This window comes from Andrographis paniculata, unplaced genomic scaffold (genome assembly GCF_009805555.1).
Source record: "Andrographis paniculata isolate CXL003 unplaced genomic scaffold, ASM980555v1 Contig95END, whole genome shotgun sequence".
Lineage (NCBI taxonomy): Eukaryota > Viridiplantae > Streptophyta > Magnoliopsida > Lamiales > Acanthaceae > Andrographis > Andrographis paniculata.
In genome coordinates this window covers 2,782,214-2,795,378 of record NW_026137634.1, presented here as the reverse complement: position 1 = coordinate 2,795,378, position 13,165 = coordinate 2,782,214, and the positions used below count along the sequence as shown (strand labels likewise).

The 13,165-nt window shown below is 31.0% G+C and overlaps 2 protein-coding genes and 1 long non-coding RNA gene across 3 annotated transcripts; 1 reads left to right on the top strand and 2 right to left on the bottom strand.

Annotated features, from left to right (window-relative positions):
• Positions 1-1,284: 1,284 nt before the first annotated feature.
• On the bottom strand, positions 1,285-2,496 carry LOC127243175 (uncharacterized). Its single transcript, XM_051263063.1, has one exon. The coding sequence runs from the start codon at positions 2,417-2,419 to the stop codon at positions 1,517-1,519; it is 903 nt and encodes a 300-aa protein (XP_051119020.1). The 5' UTR covers positions 2,420-2,496; the 3' UTR covers positions 1,285-1,516.
• Positions 2,497-9,279: 6,783 nt separating this feature from the next.
• Positions 9,280-11,783, bottom strand: LOC127243181 (malate synthase-like). The gene is made up of 4 exons (XM_051263071.1): positions 11,264-11,783; positions 10,834-11,159; positions 10,398-10,728; positions 9,280-10,000 (listed from the first exon to the last, which is right to left on the bottom strand). Exons 1-4 carry the CDS (start codon positions 11,606-11,608, stop codon positions 9,365-9,367), a joined length of 1,638 nt encoding a protein of 545 aa, XP_051119028.1. The 5' UTR covers positions 11,609-11,783; the 3' UTR covers positions 9,280-9,364.
• On the top strand, positions 11,627-13,137 carry LOC127243185 (uncharacterized). Its single transcript, XR_007836952.1, has 3 exons — positions 11,627-11,748; positions 11,845-11,933; positions 13,063-13,137. It is a non-coding gene; the product is annotated as an uncharacterized LOC127243185 (long non-coding RNA).
• Positions 13,138-13,165: the final 28 nt, after the last annotated feature.

The following is a 13,165-nucleotide window of genomic DNA, read 5'->3' as shown; positions in this document are numbered from 1 at the left end:
TTAGCCCAAAGAAATGCTTCCAAAGCCAAATAGCCCAAACTTTTAGGCCCAACATGGCCACAATCCAATTGTAGCCTGACCCATATATATTAGGCTCCGTTTAAATAGAGGTAGGTTTTTGGAAATTTTTAAAATTATAAAAATAATAAAATAATAAAAAATTAGTATTTTATTTGATGTTTCGTAAGAATATATATTTGAGGTGATATTTTTTTCAAAATAAATAATTCCAAATAAATGAAAATTAGTTAGGTAAAAAGAGTCATAATCACTCCATCATTTAGCATAACCCAGACCATTTAACCATGGTCAATACTGAGGAATATGTTTAATTTATATTTTAAAATAAAAATGATCTCTTCCATTTTTTCAAAAAAATTAAATTATTTTTATAAAATACTATTTAAATGAAATTCAAAACCTTACGACTCCAGTAATAATAATAATAAATTAATAACCAACCCTAAATAATATGGGTTCCCACTTCCCACATTCCAAAAGAGTTTATGGTGATTTTTTTAATGTGATATTTAAAAAATAATAATATATTTTTCTGAAATTTTGTGTAAATGAACATTAAAAACAAACATGAACTAATGACAGATTGCACCAAAACCAGTGGATCCAATGAAACAGCATTTTATATACCATCCCATCTATTTAGGCTATGGGAATGCCAGGCAAAGTCATGTGCAGATGAATGGCTAGGGATCCTTTTAAATAAACATTTTTTTAAAAAAAAATAAAAAATCACATCAAGTGATCACATATCAAAAATTTTATTATTTCTGAAAATAAATATATTAAAATTTTAATGACTGGACAGACAAATCCAACCCTTGATTGGCGAGTATAATTTTACTCACATTCAAATATATAATGTACCCATACTTATTGCATTGGCCGAATTGATGAGGACTATAAAGTTACATGTTTGAATTGTTATGGTAGGAAAACTTACATAAATAAGATCACATGTTTCTTTAACTATGCAATGTAAAATACATGTGCATATATATTATTATTATTCAAAATATACTGTACTATCTTATTTAGAATAGAAGCAGCCACCTTCTATTCAATCAGTGCGAATTACTTCAAATACTAAAACTGTACATATATCCGTTTATCACTTTTAGATTTATTTTAAAATTAAAATAAAAACCTCAAATATTCATTATATTAATAGTTTATAGAATTATCATGTACCCGGAGAATATTGAAAAATAAGTAAAATAAAATAGAGGATAATAAAAGAAGCAGCAGCACATGCACACCATCATACGTTGTACTCACTTTAAACATGATCAAGACAACAGCATATTAGATCAACCAAAAAAAAAAAACAAACATAATTTCCATAATCAAACTATAATTTACAAAAAAAAAAAAAAAACGCATATTTACATTTCATGGGAGCGTTGTGACATCAGGGGGCTGCATGAACTTCGAAGACCATTTTTGTAAATTATGATTATGAGTGTAATAGTTATAGTTAATAATTAATTAATTGTAATTAGAGAGACAGAGAGAGTGCAGCAGTGGTGTCCAGTCTCCATGCAAACCCTCCACAGTCCATTCTCCAAACGTCACACGGCACCGTTTTGATGCTCTTCCGGTTCGCCCACGTGACCACCTTCACCCGGCACGTGAACCCCACGCACTTCCCCGGCGGCACCGCCACCCCATCCTCCATCACCACCCACGCCACCACCTCCCCCTCCCCGTCCACCGACACCATCCGCCGGTACTCCGCATTCATCCATCTCACCCGATTCAGACCGTCCGATATCAGCCCGGGACACGTGTCACCATCCAGACTACGCAACCTCTCCTCATCCGTACGCCCCAGATTCCAGTACGCACCACAGCCAACCCCCCACGTGTCCGTCACGCATTCCACCTTCACCCACGACCACAGCACCACCCGCCGCGCCACCGCCGGAGACTCCATTATCTCCCCCCCTTTCCCACCATTCTCGAAGCTCAGCCACAGAGGACGATTAATCCGCTGCGCCGCTACCGTCTTCCCTCCTCCGTTAACCTCCGGCATCTCCGGCAGCAACTTCAGAGTTCTAACGCTCTCATCTCCACCGCCGTAAACAGATCCGCCGGAATTCGATCTCTCCTTCCTCCTCCTCGTATTACTCCCACTCTTATTCCTCTTACTCACGCTACTATTCAGATTCTCGCTATCTCTACACGCACGCCTCTTCTTCCCCCGTCCCACACTCTTCACCGCCACTCCACACTTCTCTGCCGCACCGGAACCGCAACTTCCCCCGCCGGAAACAGATCCGCCACCGGACGCTGGCTTGGGAGCAATAGGACGAAATCTCTGCATTATCCGATCCACCTTCGACATATCGTACGCTCCACCGGCGTACCTCGCGATGCAGCAACCTCCCCTCTGATCCATTCCGATCTCTCCAAAAAATTAAAACCCTAAAAATGGCTGCCTGTCTGCCTGCAACTGCAATTCTTTAATAATTACTAGGGTTGGATTTATAGAAGGAACAGGGAAGAGGGCGGCACGTGCGAGGAGAGGTTCGAAGTGGCACACGTGTGAGGGAGGCGGTTGGTGGTAGGGATGATACGTGGCGCATAGGCGTGGTGCGGGGCCCACGTGGGAGTAGGAAAGGCAGCCAATAGGAGAGGAGAATAGGGCAGTGGCCAATGAGAATTGAGGGAGTGGCAGAAGGGTAGGGGCACGTAGGGCTCTACGCCTGGGGTCTCGTGTGCGGCGTTGGAACTTCCAGAATAACACATACGTGTTCGCTTCGCATTCGGTGCCACCACCGGGATCGCCGCTCCGATCGCGCCACGTGTACGGCCCGATGAGCTTGCTTTGACTCGTCCCGGCGGGGAACAGTCCGTATTTAGCTTAGATTGCGTTAGGACATGTTTGGTTTGGTTTGGCAGTCAGATATTTTGGTCGCACGTACCTATATTATTGAAATCAAAATTTAACACAAGTTTTTTACCTTGTTCAATCATCGTTATAAAGGATAAAATTGCATAGAAAAATTAATAGAGAATTAGATTTATCTATTTATTTTAATAAAATATTAAATTCAGATAAAAATATAAAAATATGGCAGTATATTTAATCGATCAAGAAAAATATAATGAATCATGTAAATATTTTAGTGAGTGAGAATTCATTGTAAAATATTGTGGGTGACTTTTTTGTTTGAATAATAAATTATATATGATTTAAAATCAAACAATGTAATTTTTAGAAAAATATAAAAATTAAATATTTCAATATTAAATTAAATGTGAAATTTTATAAAATTCAAAAGCGTACTTTTAAAAATTCATAAAAATTGAATATTACAAAAAATTAATAGATAAACATACCACATCATTTATCAATATTCGGTTTTTTTTTCCTGTATATGAAAGAAGAATAAAAATGAAGAAATAAAAATAAGTCAAGTTTTATATACGTTACTCAAAAATATTAAAAAAAAATATATCCATGATTTCTACATTCATTTAAACAATATTGTATATTTCTTACACGTATTCTATCTTAAATGAAATGTTATATTAACCTTATAAAAAATTTAATTGTACTCTTATAAAAAGTACAAAAGTAATGTTCACAAATTTTAAACACTGCATTTATATGACAGAGAAATTAGTATTTTATTGATTTGTAAGATTATTAATATATTTGTGATTTATATAAAAAATAATAATAATTAAATATTAGTATTAGCCCAAAAATAGTTTTGCTACCAGAGCAGGTTCTTTTAGCCATGAGTAAGCCAAAGAACAACTGGTTGATCTACTATAATACTAAAAAATAATTTATTTTTTTTAATGAAATAAATAAAAATAATACATTTGAATGGGACGAGATTAATATTATTTATATTTATTTAGTAGAATAAATAAGTTAGTAGACAATTCTATCATCAAACCATGATTTAATGCAATAATGTTGTGATAGGTAAATTCTATGTATGTTGGGGAGAACATATCATAATCAAATCTAACCTATTTTTATTCATATTCGACTGTTTTATTTATTTATTTATTTGTGAATTATATTAATACCAGCACAATTATTGTGCCTTTGATCGATTTCTTTCCAATTACTAAAGGGGAAAACCTTTTTTTATTATTATTATATTTTATAGTGTTATATATATATATATATATATATTCTTTTTTATGAGAAGCTTTGGTGAAACTATATATTATTGACGTTAATGAAAAAGAATCTGGAAGAAAATATTTGGTGGAAAACCTGAAGGTAAAGGATAAAGCATTGGGAGATTTGAAGAATCCTAAGTGATGGATGGATGGATGGTAAGAACACAGATGTTCCAATTAGTTTTGAATCTGAATCAGAATCTCGACATAACAGACATTATTGCCATGTTGTTACGTTTCTATAACTTTTATTGAAGAGACGATGCTCATGAATTAAATAATGGCATAATAATCACTCTGGATTTGTTCTTTGTGATTTTTATTTGATAGTATATATATTAGGTTAGATATAGAAATTTATGTTGGCAATGTGCAATTTGAAATTATATAATACATTTGGAGTGGATTTTATAAAATAATAATATTTTTTCTTTTTTATTTGTAGCGAATAGTTAAAAAGAATAGTGTAAAAATAATTTTATTCATATTTTTTTATATTGATGATTTGATGTGGCAATAAAGTAGATGTATTTATAAAAAACAAAAAAAAAACATTTTTAAAATTGTTATATTGTAATTTAACAAACATATGTATATTCGATGAGCGGATAAAAATAAAATTTCATGTTGAGTTATTAATTTTTTATGAATAAATAAAATATATATTATATATATCGTGTTGATATACATGTATTATAGTTTTTTAATAATATTTATAAGAATGAAATATATTGTTTATTTTTTTAGTTTTGAATCAAATATATTATTTTGATTTTATTTATAGATAAATTATGAAATCAAAAAATATTTTTAAATTTTAAATATTGTACATATGTATATCTTAATTATTTTTATTTAAAATTTAATTTCCCCGAACAAGTAAAGTTATATTTTATTAAAAATGTGATTATTGAAATGGGAAACACTGGAGACATAGGAGTATTATAAATCATCCGACACCCAGAACCAGATGTGATTATAAGTAGAAAATTAGTGTTACGTCACGTAATCTAGTATTAACAAATCAATTTATAATTTGCAGGGAGACATACCTACACATATACCAATAAAATCTTAACAATATCTTCGAGAAGGGTCAAGGATCTTGGACTAAATAAAGCTCTCTGTCTCTCTAATTAATCAAACCCTTAATTAAATAAATGCAATATATAGTAAATAGTCAAAATCAATGGGCCAGCCTCATTTAAATATCAATTTTAAAAATTCAATGACATTTGCATTCCTTCTATCAACTTTGTATTACGATCAGTGTTGAATAAAAAATAATATTTTAATTTAATATTTAAACGGAAAATATACGTTGAATTTAATATTTAATTGAAATATTACTATTTATAAATTGTACAAGAATTTTCAATTTTCAAATCATTATATCTAAACCGGGCGTAACATATCCAATTATTCCATGTAAGGCTAAAATGGGCACACAAAAATGTACCACAATATAGCATCAAAACACGTGTATATTATTTAACACGCATGAAATGTATAGTAACAATAAGTTTGCTTCTTAAAGGTTTTGTATTTATCGCATATTATTGAAAAAATACAATTCTTAATTTAATATATTACAAAAAAATAAAAAATAAAAATCAATTCAAATATCATATCAAAAGCTTAATCTAGCTTAAATAGAAGTTTTGATTGAAAAATTAAAACTTGGATAATTGATTTATAAAAAAGCATTTAATCCTACTCTATTTTTTAAAATATTATTATAAATATTTATATAAATAAAACCTTAATTATTGCATCAAGCACCTTCATTTTTTAATTCAAATATCTATTGCTCTCCATAGGTAGATACCAATCCAAACCTAAAATAAACACATCAATTATAGTCCCGAACAAATTTTATTTTATATTATACCCACTTCGTCCTGCTTATTATACGAATCATTTTTATTTTTTCTTATCCACTTATTTTGTTATTCTTTTTTTTGAAAAAATATTATACACTTTAATTTAATTTTAAATTTTTTAATTTATAAATTTTAAATTTTAATTATACTAATTAGTTATCATAATTTTAATTTAAAATTATTTTATTAAATAATAATTATTTTTATTAATATATTTTTAATTATTTATTAATTATATCACTTTAAATTTTTATATCTACAGTAAAAAAAAATATTATAATCGGAACAAAAGAAGTATTATTTTAATATTATTATATATAGTAGCGAGCAGAAATGGTAAAATTATTTAGAGATAATTCTGACGTGATGTTTCCAAATACGGGCGGGCGCACCAAAACCAGTCATATTCATGCATGATTTGGTCGAATACTTCCACTTAAATTCCTCCACGTCACTCTTCCAATCAAAAAGTTGGTCCAAATCTTGCCAATTGAAGAAGCAAACATCTTTTCGAAAATTTTAAAATAAATAAATAAATAAATAATAGTATTAGTGTTAGTCAGTTGTCATCAATAATTTAAATATAAAAATAAATCCTTAGCTTAAATTAAGATAAACACTGGGAAGTGAGTTTGTGACACGTATCAATGCGGCCAATTATGAGGTTGCCCCATTTTTGGCTGTCTGTTCCTATGAGGAAAAGAGTCCCAAATTTCACAAACAATAAATACACTACATCATTTTTTTTAATTAATTAATGGCTGCTTACTTGCTTTTCATGACAGCAGAATTACCTACTTTCGATTATTTTATTTATTTATTTATAAATTTTTATTATATATATATTATAATTTTTTTTTTTAAATAATAGTTAATTCACTGATGCCCATTAATATATTTCAAGGATTAGGATTAACGTGGGACCGTTTGCCGTGCAGTGTGCATAAAGTCTTTGATAAATAAATATTTATTTCTACTTTTAGTACCCTATGTCACATGATCCCAATTAAGAAGGTAAAAAAATACATGTTTGTAGTTAATGAACATAATACTAAATTGTAATAATTCAAATTCTTTCGTCAATTGTGAATTTTTTATATTTAATTAATATAATATAATATTAACATTTGATTAAGTACAATTATATTGATTTTGCCCAAACATTATATTATTTTAGACAAAGAGTTTTGAAAATATTTAAAAATAATAATTTTATTTTATTTGTTTTTTTTTAAATAAAAATAAAAATTTATAAACAATATAAATCTTCTAAAGATATGTATACATATATATATAGTTTTTTAATTTACTCGATATCAAATGATATATTTATTAAAATATAATAAAAACCCCATCTCATGCCTACATTCATCGACCCTTACACCTAAATCTGATTACCTTTCAAAAACACCCTTTGCTGGAAAGCTTTCCAAAGTAGGGATAAGATCCCATTCTTTACATTTTCCTATAACAATAAATTATAATATCTAAAATGTAATTGTTTGCTTTGTTTATTTTGGATGTTTTAAATTTTATATGTTTGTTTTGAATAATTATTTAAAAGTTGTATTTTGTATAGTAAAATATACTCTGAGTTTGTTTGGTTTTTATTTAATAGTAATAATTATAATTTGAAATACAAATTAAAGACACTTTATAGGAATTTGCTAAAAAAAAAAAATGAAATAAATAATTACCATTATGTTTAAATTTATGAGAAAAAAAAAAAAATACATGGTAAACATATTTGTTTTCAAAATATTATATTAAGGGTGTTTTTGTTTGGGGGTTTGGATTTTGAGTTGGGATTTGAATAGTAAAAATTTTGAATTTGAATAGTTGTATGATGTGATATAAATAGGTGTTGATGTGATGTTTTGAATGTAAAATTGATTTTTAATATAATATAAAAAATGAAAAATAGGTGTTTGATTTGATGTTTTTGGGGGAAAAAAATTGGATGAACAGTGGAAATCCACCAAAATCTTTCAAACAAACACACCCTAAAAGTACATGCTTTTGGTCGAAGGTTTGGGATATAGAAAATTGTATATAAAATATAAAAATAATGATTACTTATTCATTTTTTAATGAAAAAAGAACAAACCCCAAGATTTTGAGTTTTAATTTTGAATTTAAATAATTTAATGGATAATCTAAATAGACATTGATGTTATATTTTAAATATAAGTTACTTTTTATATCCTATAATATATAAGTTAATATTCATTTGTTTTTTTTTTTTACGTAGTTTTAGAAATATTAGTATTATATTGGGATATAGTATGAATAAAGTAGAAATGACTAAAATAATCTTATTAGTACGTGTGATATAAAAGTAATGACATTTATGTAATATATTATAAGTTGTAAAGGTATTTGTAATGTTAAGTAGATAATACAATTACTAAAAACAATTGATACTTTGTTATGAAACGGACTTAAATAATATATTTTATGTATGTTTTAAGAAGTAAAATTTTTGTAAATAGAAATAATCCTTCTCCAAACATGTTGACTATATCACAACATGAGTAAAGTAAGTATTTAATATAATTATTAATTAAAAACAAAAAAATAAAAACAACTAAAGTGAAAATTATATTCAAATCACCACAAATCCAAAACAAAAGTTCATTTACTTGTATTGTTTTTTTCAATCTTTTTTTTTCCTATTTAAGTTCTCTATTTTAATTAAAAGTATCCCACATAATATACTCAGCCCTATAGTGTGTCAAAAGTGTGTTTGTTTGTGGATTTTAAAATTGTAATTATGGATTTTAAATAATAATTTGTTAATTAAGACAATTATTTAATTTAATATAAATAGATATAAAACATTTTTTAAAGCAAAACTATTTTTAATGTAATAAAAAATATTAAATGAACGTATGATTTAATATTTTTGCAAGAAAAAATTCATGTAGGATATGTTTATTTTAGGCTGATATTTTAATAATAAAGTATTTGAAGTTGAATAGTTGTATAATTTGATTTAAATATTTATCAATGGAATATTTTAAATATAAAATTAATTTTTAATATAATATAAAAAAATAATTATTTAATTAATTTGATATTTTTTAAAGAAAAACTTTATATAAGTAATATAAATTTGTCAAAATCCTTAAAAAAAACGCGCAATATAATGCTTTTTAATTTCAGTATGTCAATTTTCACATAATAGTGATTAGTCAATGCAAAACCACAGTCCAAGAAGTAAAAAAAGTGCGAGACCAAAATGCGGCTCAGCAGTAGACACCGTGCCGTTTATTACACGAATAACGCTTTCAGTACTACAACAGTTCCACAAGTCAGTGATCAACAACATTAACAATGTGAGCATAAGCCTCAAGTGTTAGAAAATCATCCAACACCGGAGCCGTACACTGCCTCCTGAATATTTCACAAGCCAATCCATACTTCCCCTTCTCAAATCTCTCCTTCCCTACTTCCTTCTCAATCTTCTCCATTTCCTCCTCCACCAGCCCCCCAAACAGCCCCCCATTTGCCACCGCACCGCCGCCGTCGAACTCGGCGCTGTATTTGATCCACTGCCAGTTCTGCGCCCGGCTGATCTCCGCTGTTGCCGCGTCCTCCATCAGGTTGTAGAGCGGGACGGCTCCCGTCCCGTTCAGCCAGGCCGCCAGATACTGAATCCCGACCCTGATGTTGAGGCGAAAGCCTTCGACGGTGCGCGTGCCTTCAGGAAGCTTCAGGAGGTCGTGCTCGGTTAATCCGGCAGCGTCCTCTCGCTTAATGGATTGGATTTGGTTTGCTTTTTTGCCCATTTTGCCGTCGAAGACATCCGTGATCGGCTGGATTAGTCCCGGGTGCGCTGCCCATGTCCCGTCGTGCCCTGCCTCGACTTCCCTCTGTTTGTCCTTCTTTACCATTTCTAGGGCCGCCTGGTTCGCCTCAGGATCGTCCCGGATTGGGATTTGCGCCGCCTGTTTACGATCCACAGTAGTTTTTTTAAGAATACATATACTATCATCTCACCTAAAAAATTAAATTTAATTTAGAGTTGTGATTCCAAATTTAGGCGCAACAACCATTATTTTTTATATCTCATTATTTAGAGGAAACCCTAACAATTTTTTCAAAAAGGGTAACGTCGTCAACTTGAAAAACACAAAACCCTCAATTAATTTATAGATTTGAATCGACAGCACTAATTGAATCGAGTTAGATTTATGAGTTTTATTTTTTTATCTCAATTATTTGAACATTTAGTGTTTAATTCGTAATAAGTTTTAACATATTCCACCTAAAAAATCACATAAAGGAATACGCGTACAATGTACGTGATTACGGTAGAAATAAATATTGCTGGTTTGCGATTACCATTCCTCCCATGGCGTGCACGCCGCGCCTATGGCACGTAAAGATGAGCAAATCGGAGTAACTTTTCATAAAATGCTGAGTCATCCCGACTCGAACCCTGTCGGGGAGGAGCCGGTCGGGGTGAGCCTGGAATGTCTTGATGTAGCTGAAAATGTAATCCCAACGGCCGCAATTCAGCCCGACCGAATGATCCCTCAGCTCGTAAAGAATCTCGTCCATTTGAAACACGGCCGGGAGCGTTTCGATCAGCACCGTTGCCCTAATGCTCCCTTTCTCGACCCCAACGCTCGCCTCGGCACGTTCGAACACACCGTTCCATATCCTAGCCTCCCTGTCCAAATATCAATCACATGTCAAGAATCCAAAATTTACACTATAACACTTAAATGATCATTTTCACCTAAAAGTTAAATTTAAGGAAAAAGTCTAAAATGACCTGGAATGTTCCATTTTGGGGAGATAGAAGAAGGGCCCGAACCCCTCGCCCTGAGCCCGTCGAAAAGTAAACCAGTTATGGAAATAGTAGAGCCCGAAATCAACTAGGCAGGCGATTGCGGGCTCGCCGTCGATCAAGATATGGGCCTCGGGCATGTGCCAGCCACGCGGGCGGACAAAGAGCTTGGCAGTGATTTGGTTCAGCTTGTAAGCCCTGTTTCGGGCCGTGTCATGGAAACTTATGGTCCCATCCACAGCATCTTTTAAGTTCACTTGTCCCCTCATTACATTGTCCCAACTTGGCGACAATGCGTCTTCTAAATCAGCCTTAACAGTTACAAATATTTCAATAATTAATTTTCATAAAAATCTACAAAAAAGAAAAAGAAAGTATTTAAATTTAATTGATTGCAAATTAATTAGGTAGTTACCATGAATACTTTGGCTCCGGAGTTAAGTGCGTTAATGACCATTTTTCTGTCCGCCGGTCCGGTGATCTCCACCCTCCGATCGACGACGGCGGGCGGCGGCGGCGCGCAGACCCAATCGCCGCGGCGGACTTCCGCCGTCGCTGGGTCGAACCCCGGCAGGTCGCCGGCGTTGTACCTCGCCTGAGCAGCCTTCCGGCAGTCCATGGCGCGGCGGACGTCGGCTCGGAATTCTCTGTGCAGATCGGCGACGAATTGGAGAGCGTCTCTGGTCAAAATCCCGGCGAAGTCTTGGTCGTACCTTCCCCTTATTACAACCCCCGCCGGCGAGTCATACTCCGACGTCATGTTGTTGTTCGGACCAGCAAGCAATAAGAGGTACGGATTGAGGATCGATTAGGGTTTGGAAGTGACTGATTTGGGAATTGGTAGGATCGGATCGGATCTTATTAAAGGCGTGTGGGAATTGAATCACGGGATGTTTTTAGGTAAGGCTGCTTCGTCATTCATTGTTGTCTCCTTTTCCGGGATTTCAGCATCTTTTCTGCTACATATTAATTAATTCATATATTAATTTGCTTAAGGTTAAATGCACGCACTTCATTGCTCCGGGAATGATGAAATAATCGTCGATCCTCCCTCTATGAGATAGTATCGTAGTGATTTTTTTCTCGTAAGTACTGTTTTTTTATCCAAAATTTCTACATTTGTTTTTCAGAAAAATGGTAAATTATATACGTCTTTTTGTGTTTTTAGTAAAAATTATGCAAAATATTTTTCATTTTATTGATTGTGTTAATTAATATATATATTTTAAATAACGTAAACAAATAAATACTCATATAACAATTTATATTTAAATATCTATAAAATAAAAAATCAATCAATTATTTATTTAGATATTTTATTTAAAAAATTATTTTAAATATTTTACGTTTTTTATTTATATAAAACTTAATTTAAATCTTTATTTATGACAAAATATTATTTTTGGATAATGAAAATATTCGTACAAATTTTACATTAACACGAAGGGTTTCACGTTTAAATAAAATACGAGGTGTATGTGCATTTTTACTAAAACACGAAGGGTGTTATATAATTTACCAAAAAAAAATTAAAATATTACGTACATTTGTTATTTGTTATTTGTATATTACTTCTATAATTCTCTATATTTTATATAAAAAAAATATTCTTTCAAACAAAAAAATAAAACAACACACCTTAGAATTACTAAAGATAAGAACGGCTAGAAAAATGAGATAAGATTGGATGAACTCGTCAAATAAATGGAATTATTTGAGCAAATTTATTGCATCATTATGTGAAATTAATATTTTCTTATTTTCATATTTGATATGCTTGTATATATTTACTTGTATAGGTTATAGGTAGTACAATAAAAGAATGGATAGATAATTCTATGTTGAATAAGATGTATTTGTTTTATAGTTTAATAAAAATAAATTGATGGAATTGTTATAATAATAATTAAAATTTAAGGATATTTTTTTATTTGTGTGAGATTAAAACAAATAGATTAATTTTGAACAAAAGAAAAAATATATATATAACAAAAGATTAATTTTGAATGGAGAAAATACTAGTATTATTTAATTGAAGCCATAAATTAAAAGAACAAAACCCATCAAAATTCAAATATATATAGCTCATCTTATTAAAAGCAATACTCAATACTTATTATTATTATTATTTGTTTGTTAAATTTATTCATAAATTTAATTGGGCTTATGGGTCCAAAATGTATAAGATATAAGGCCCGTTTAAATTTATTGCAGAATTTGGGAGACACTTAGGCTAAAATGTAAAGCCCAATATTAATCAAATAGGCCCACCTGAGCCTCTGTACCATGTAGTTTATCGATTCGGGTTGGGTCGGGT

Bases quoted from the DNA above. Each gene is read 5' to 3' on its own strand.
- LOC127243175 (XM_051263063.1), bottom strand. From the start codon at position 2,419: ATGGATCAGAGGGGAGGTTGCTGCATCGCGAGGTACGCCGGTGGAGCG.
- LOC127243181 (XM_051263071.1), bottom strand. From the start codon at position 11,608: ATGACGTCGGAGTATGACTCGCCGGCGGGGGTTGTAATAAGGGGAAGG. The intron at 10,729-10,833 runs GTCATTTTAGAC...ATATTTGGACAG, and splicing joins CCCAAAATGGAACATTCCAG to GGAGGCTAGGATATGGAACG. The intron at 10,001-10,397 runs GTAATCGCAAAC...GATCGTAAACAG, and splicing joins TGCACGCCATGGGAGGAATG to GCGGCGCAAATCCCAATCCG.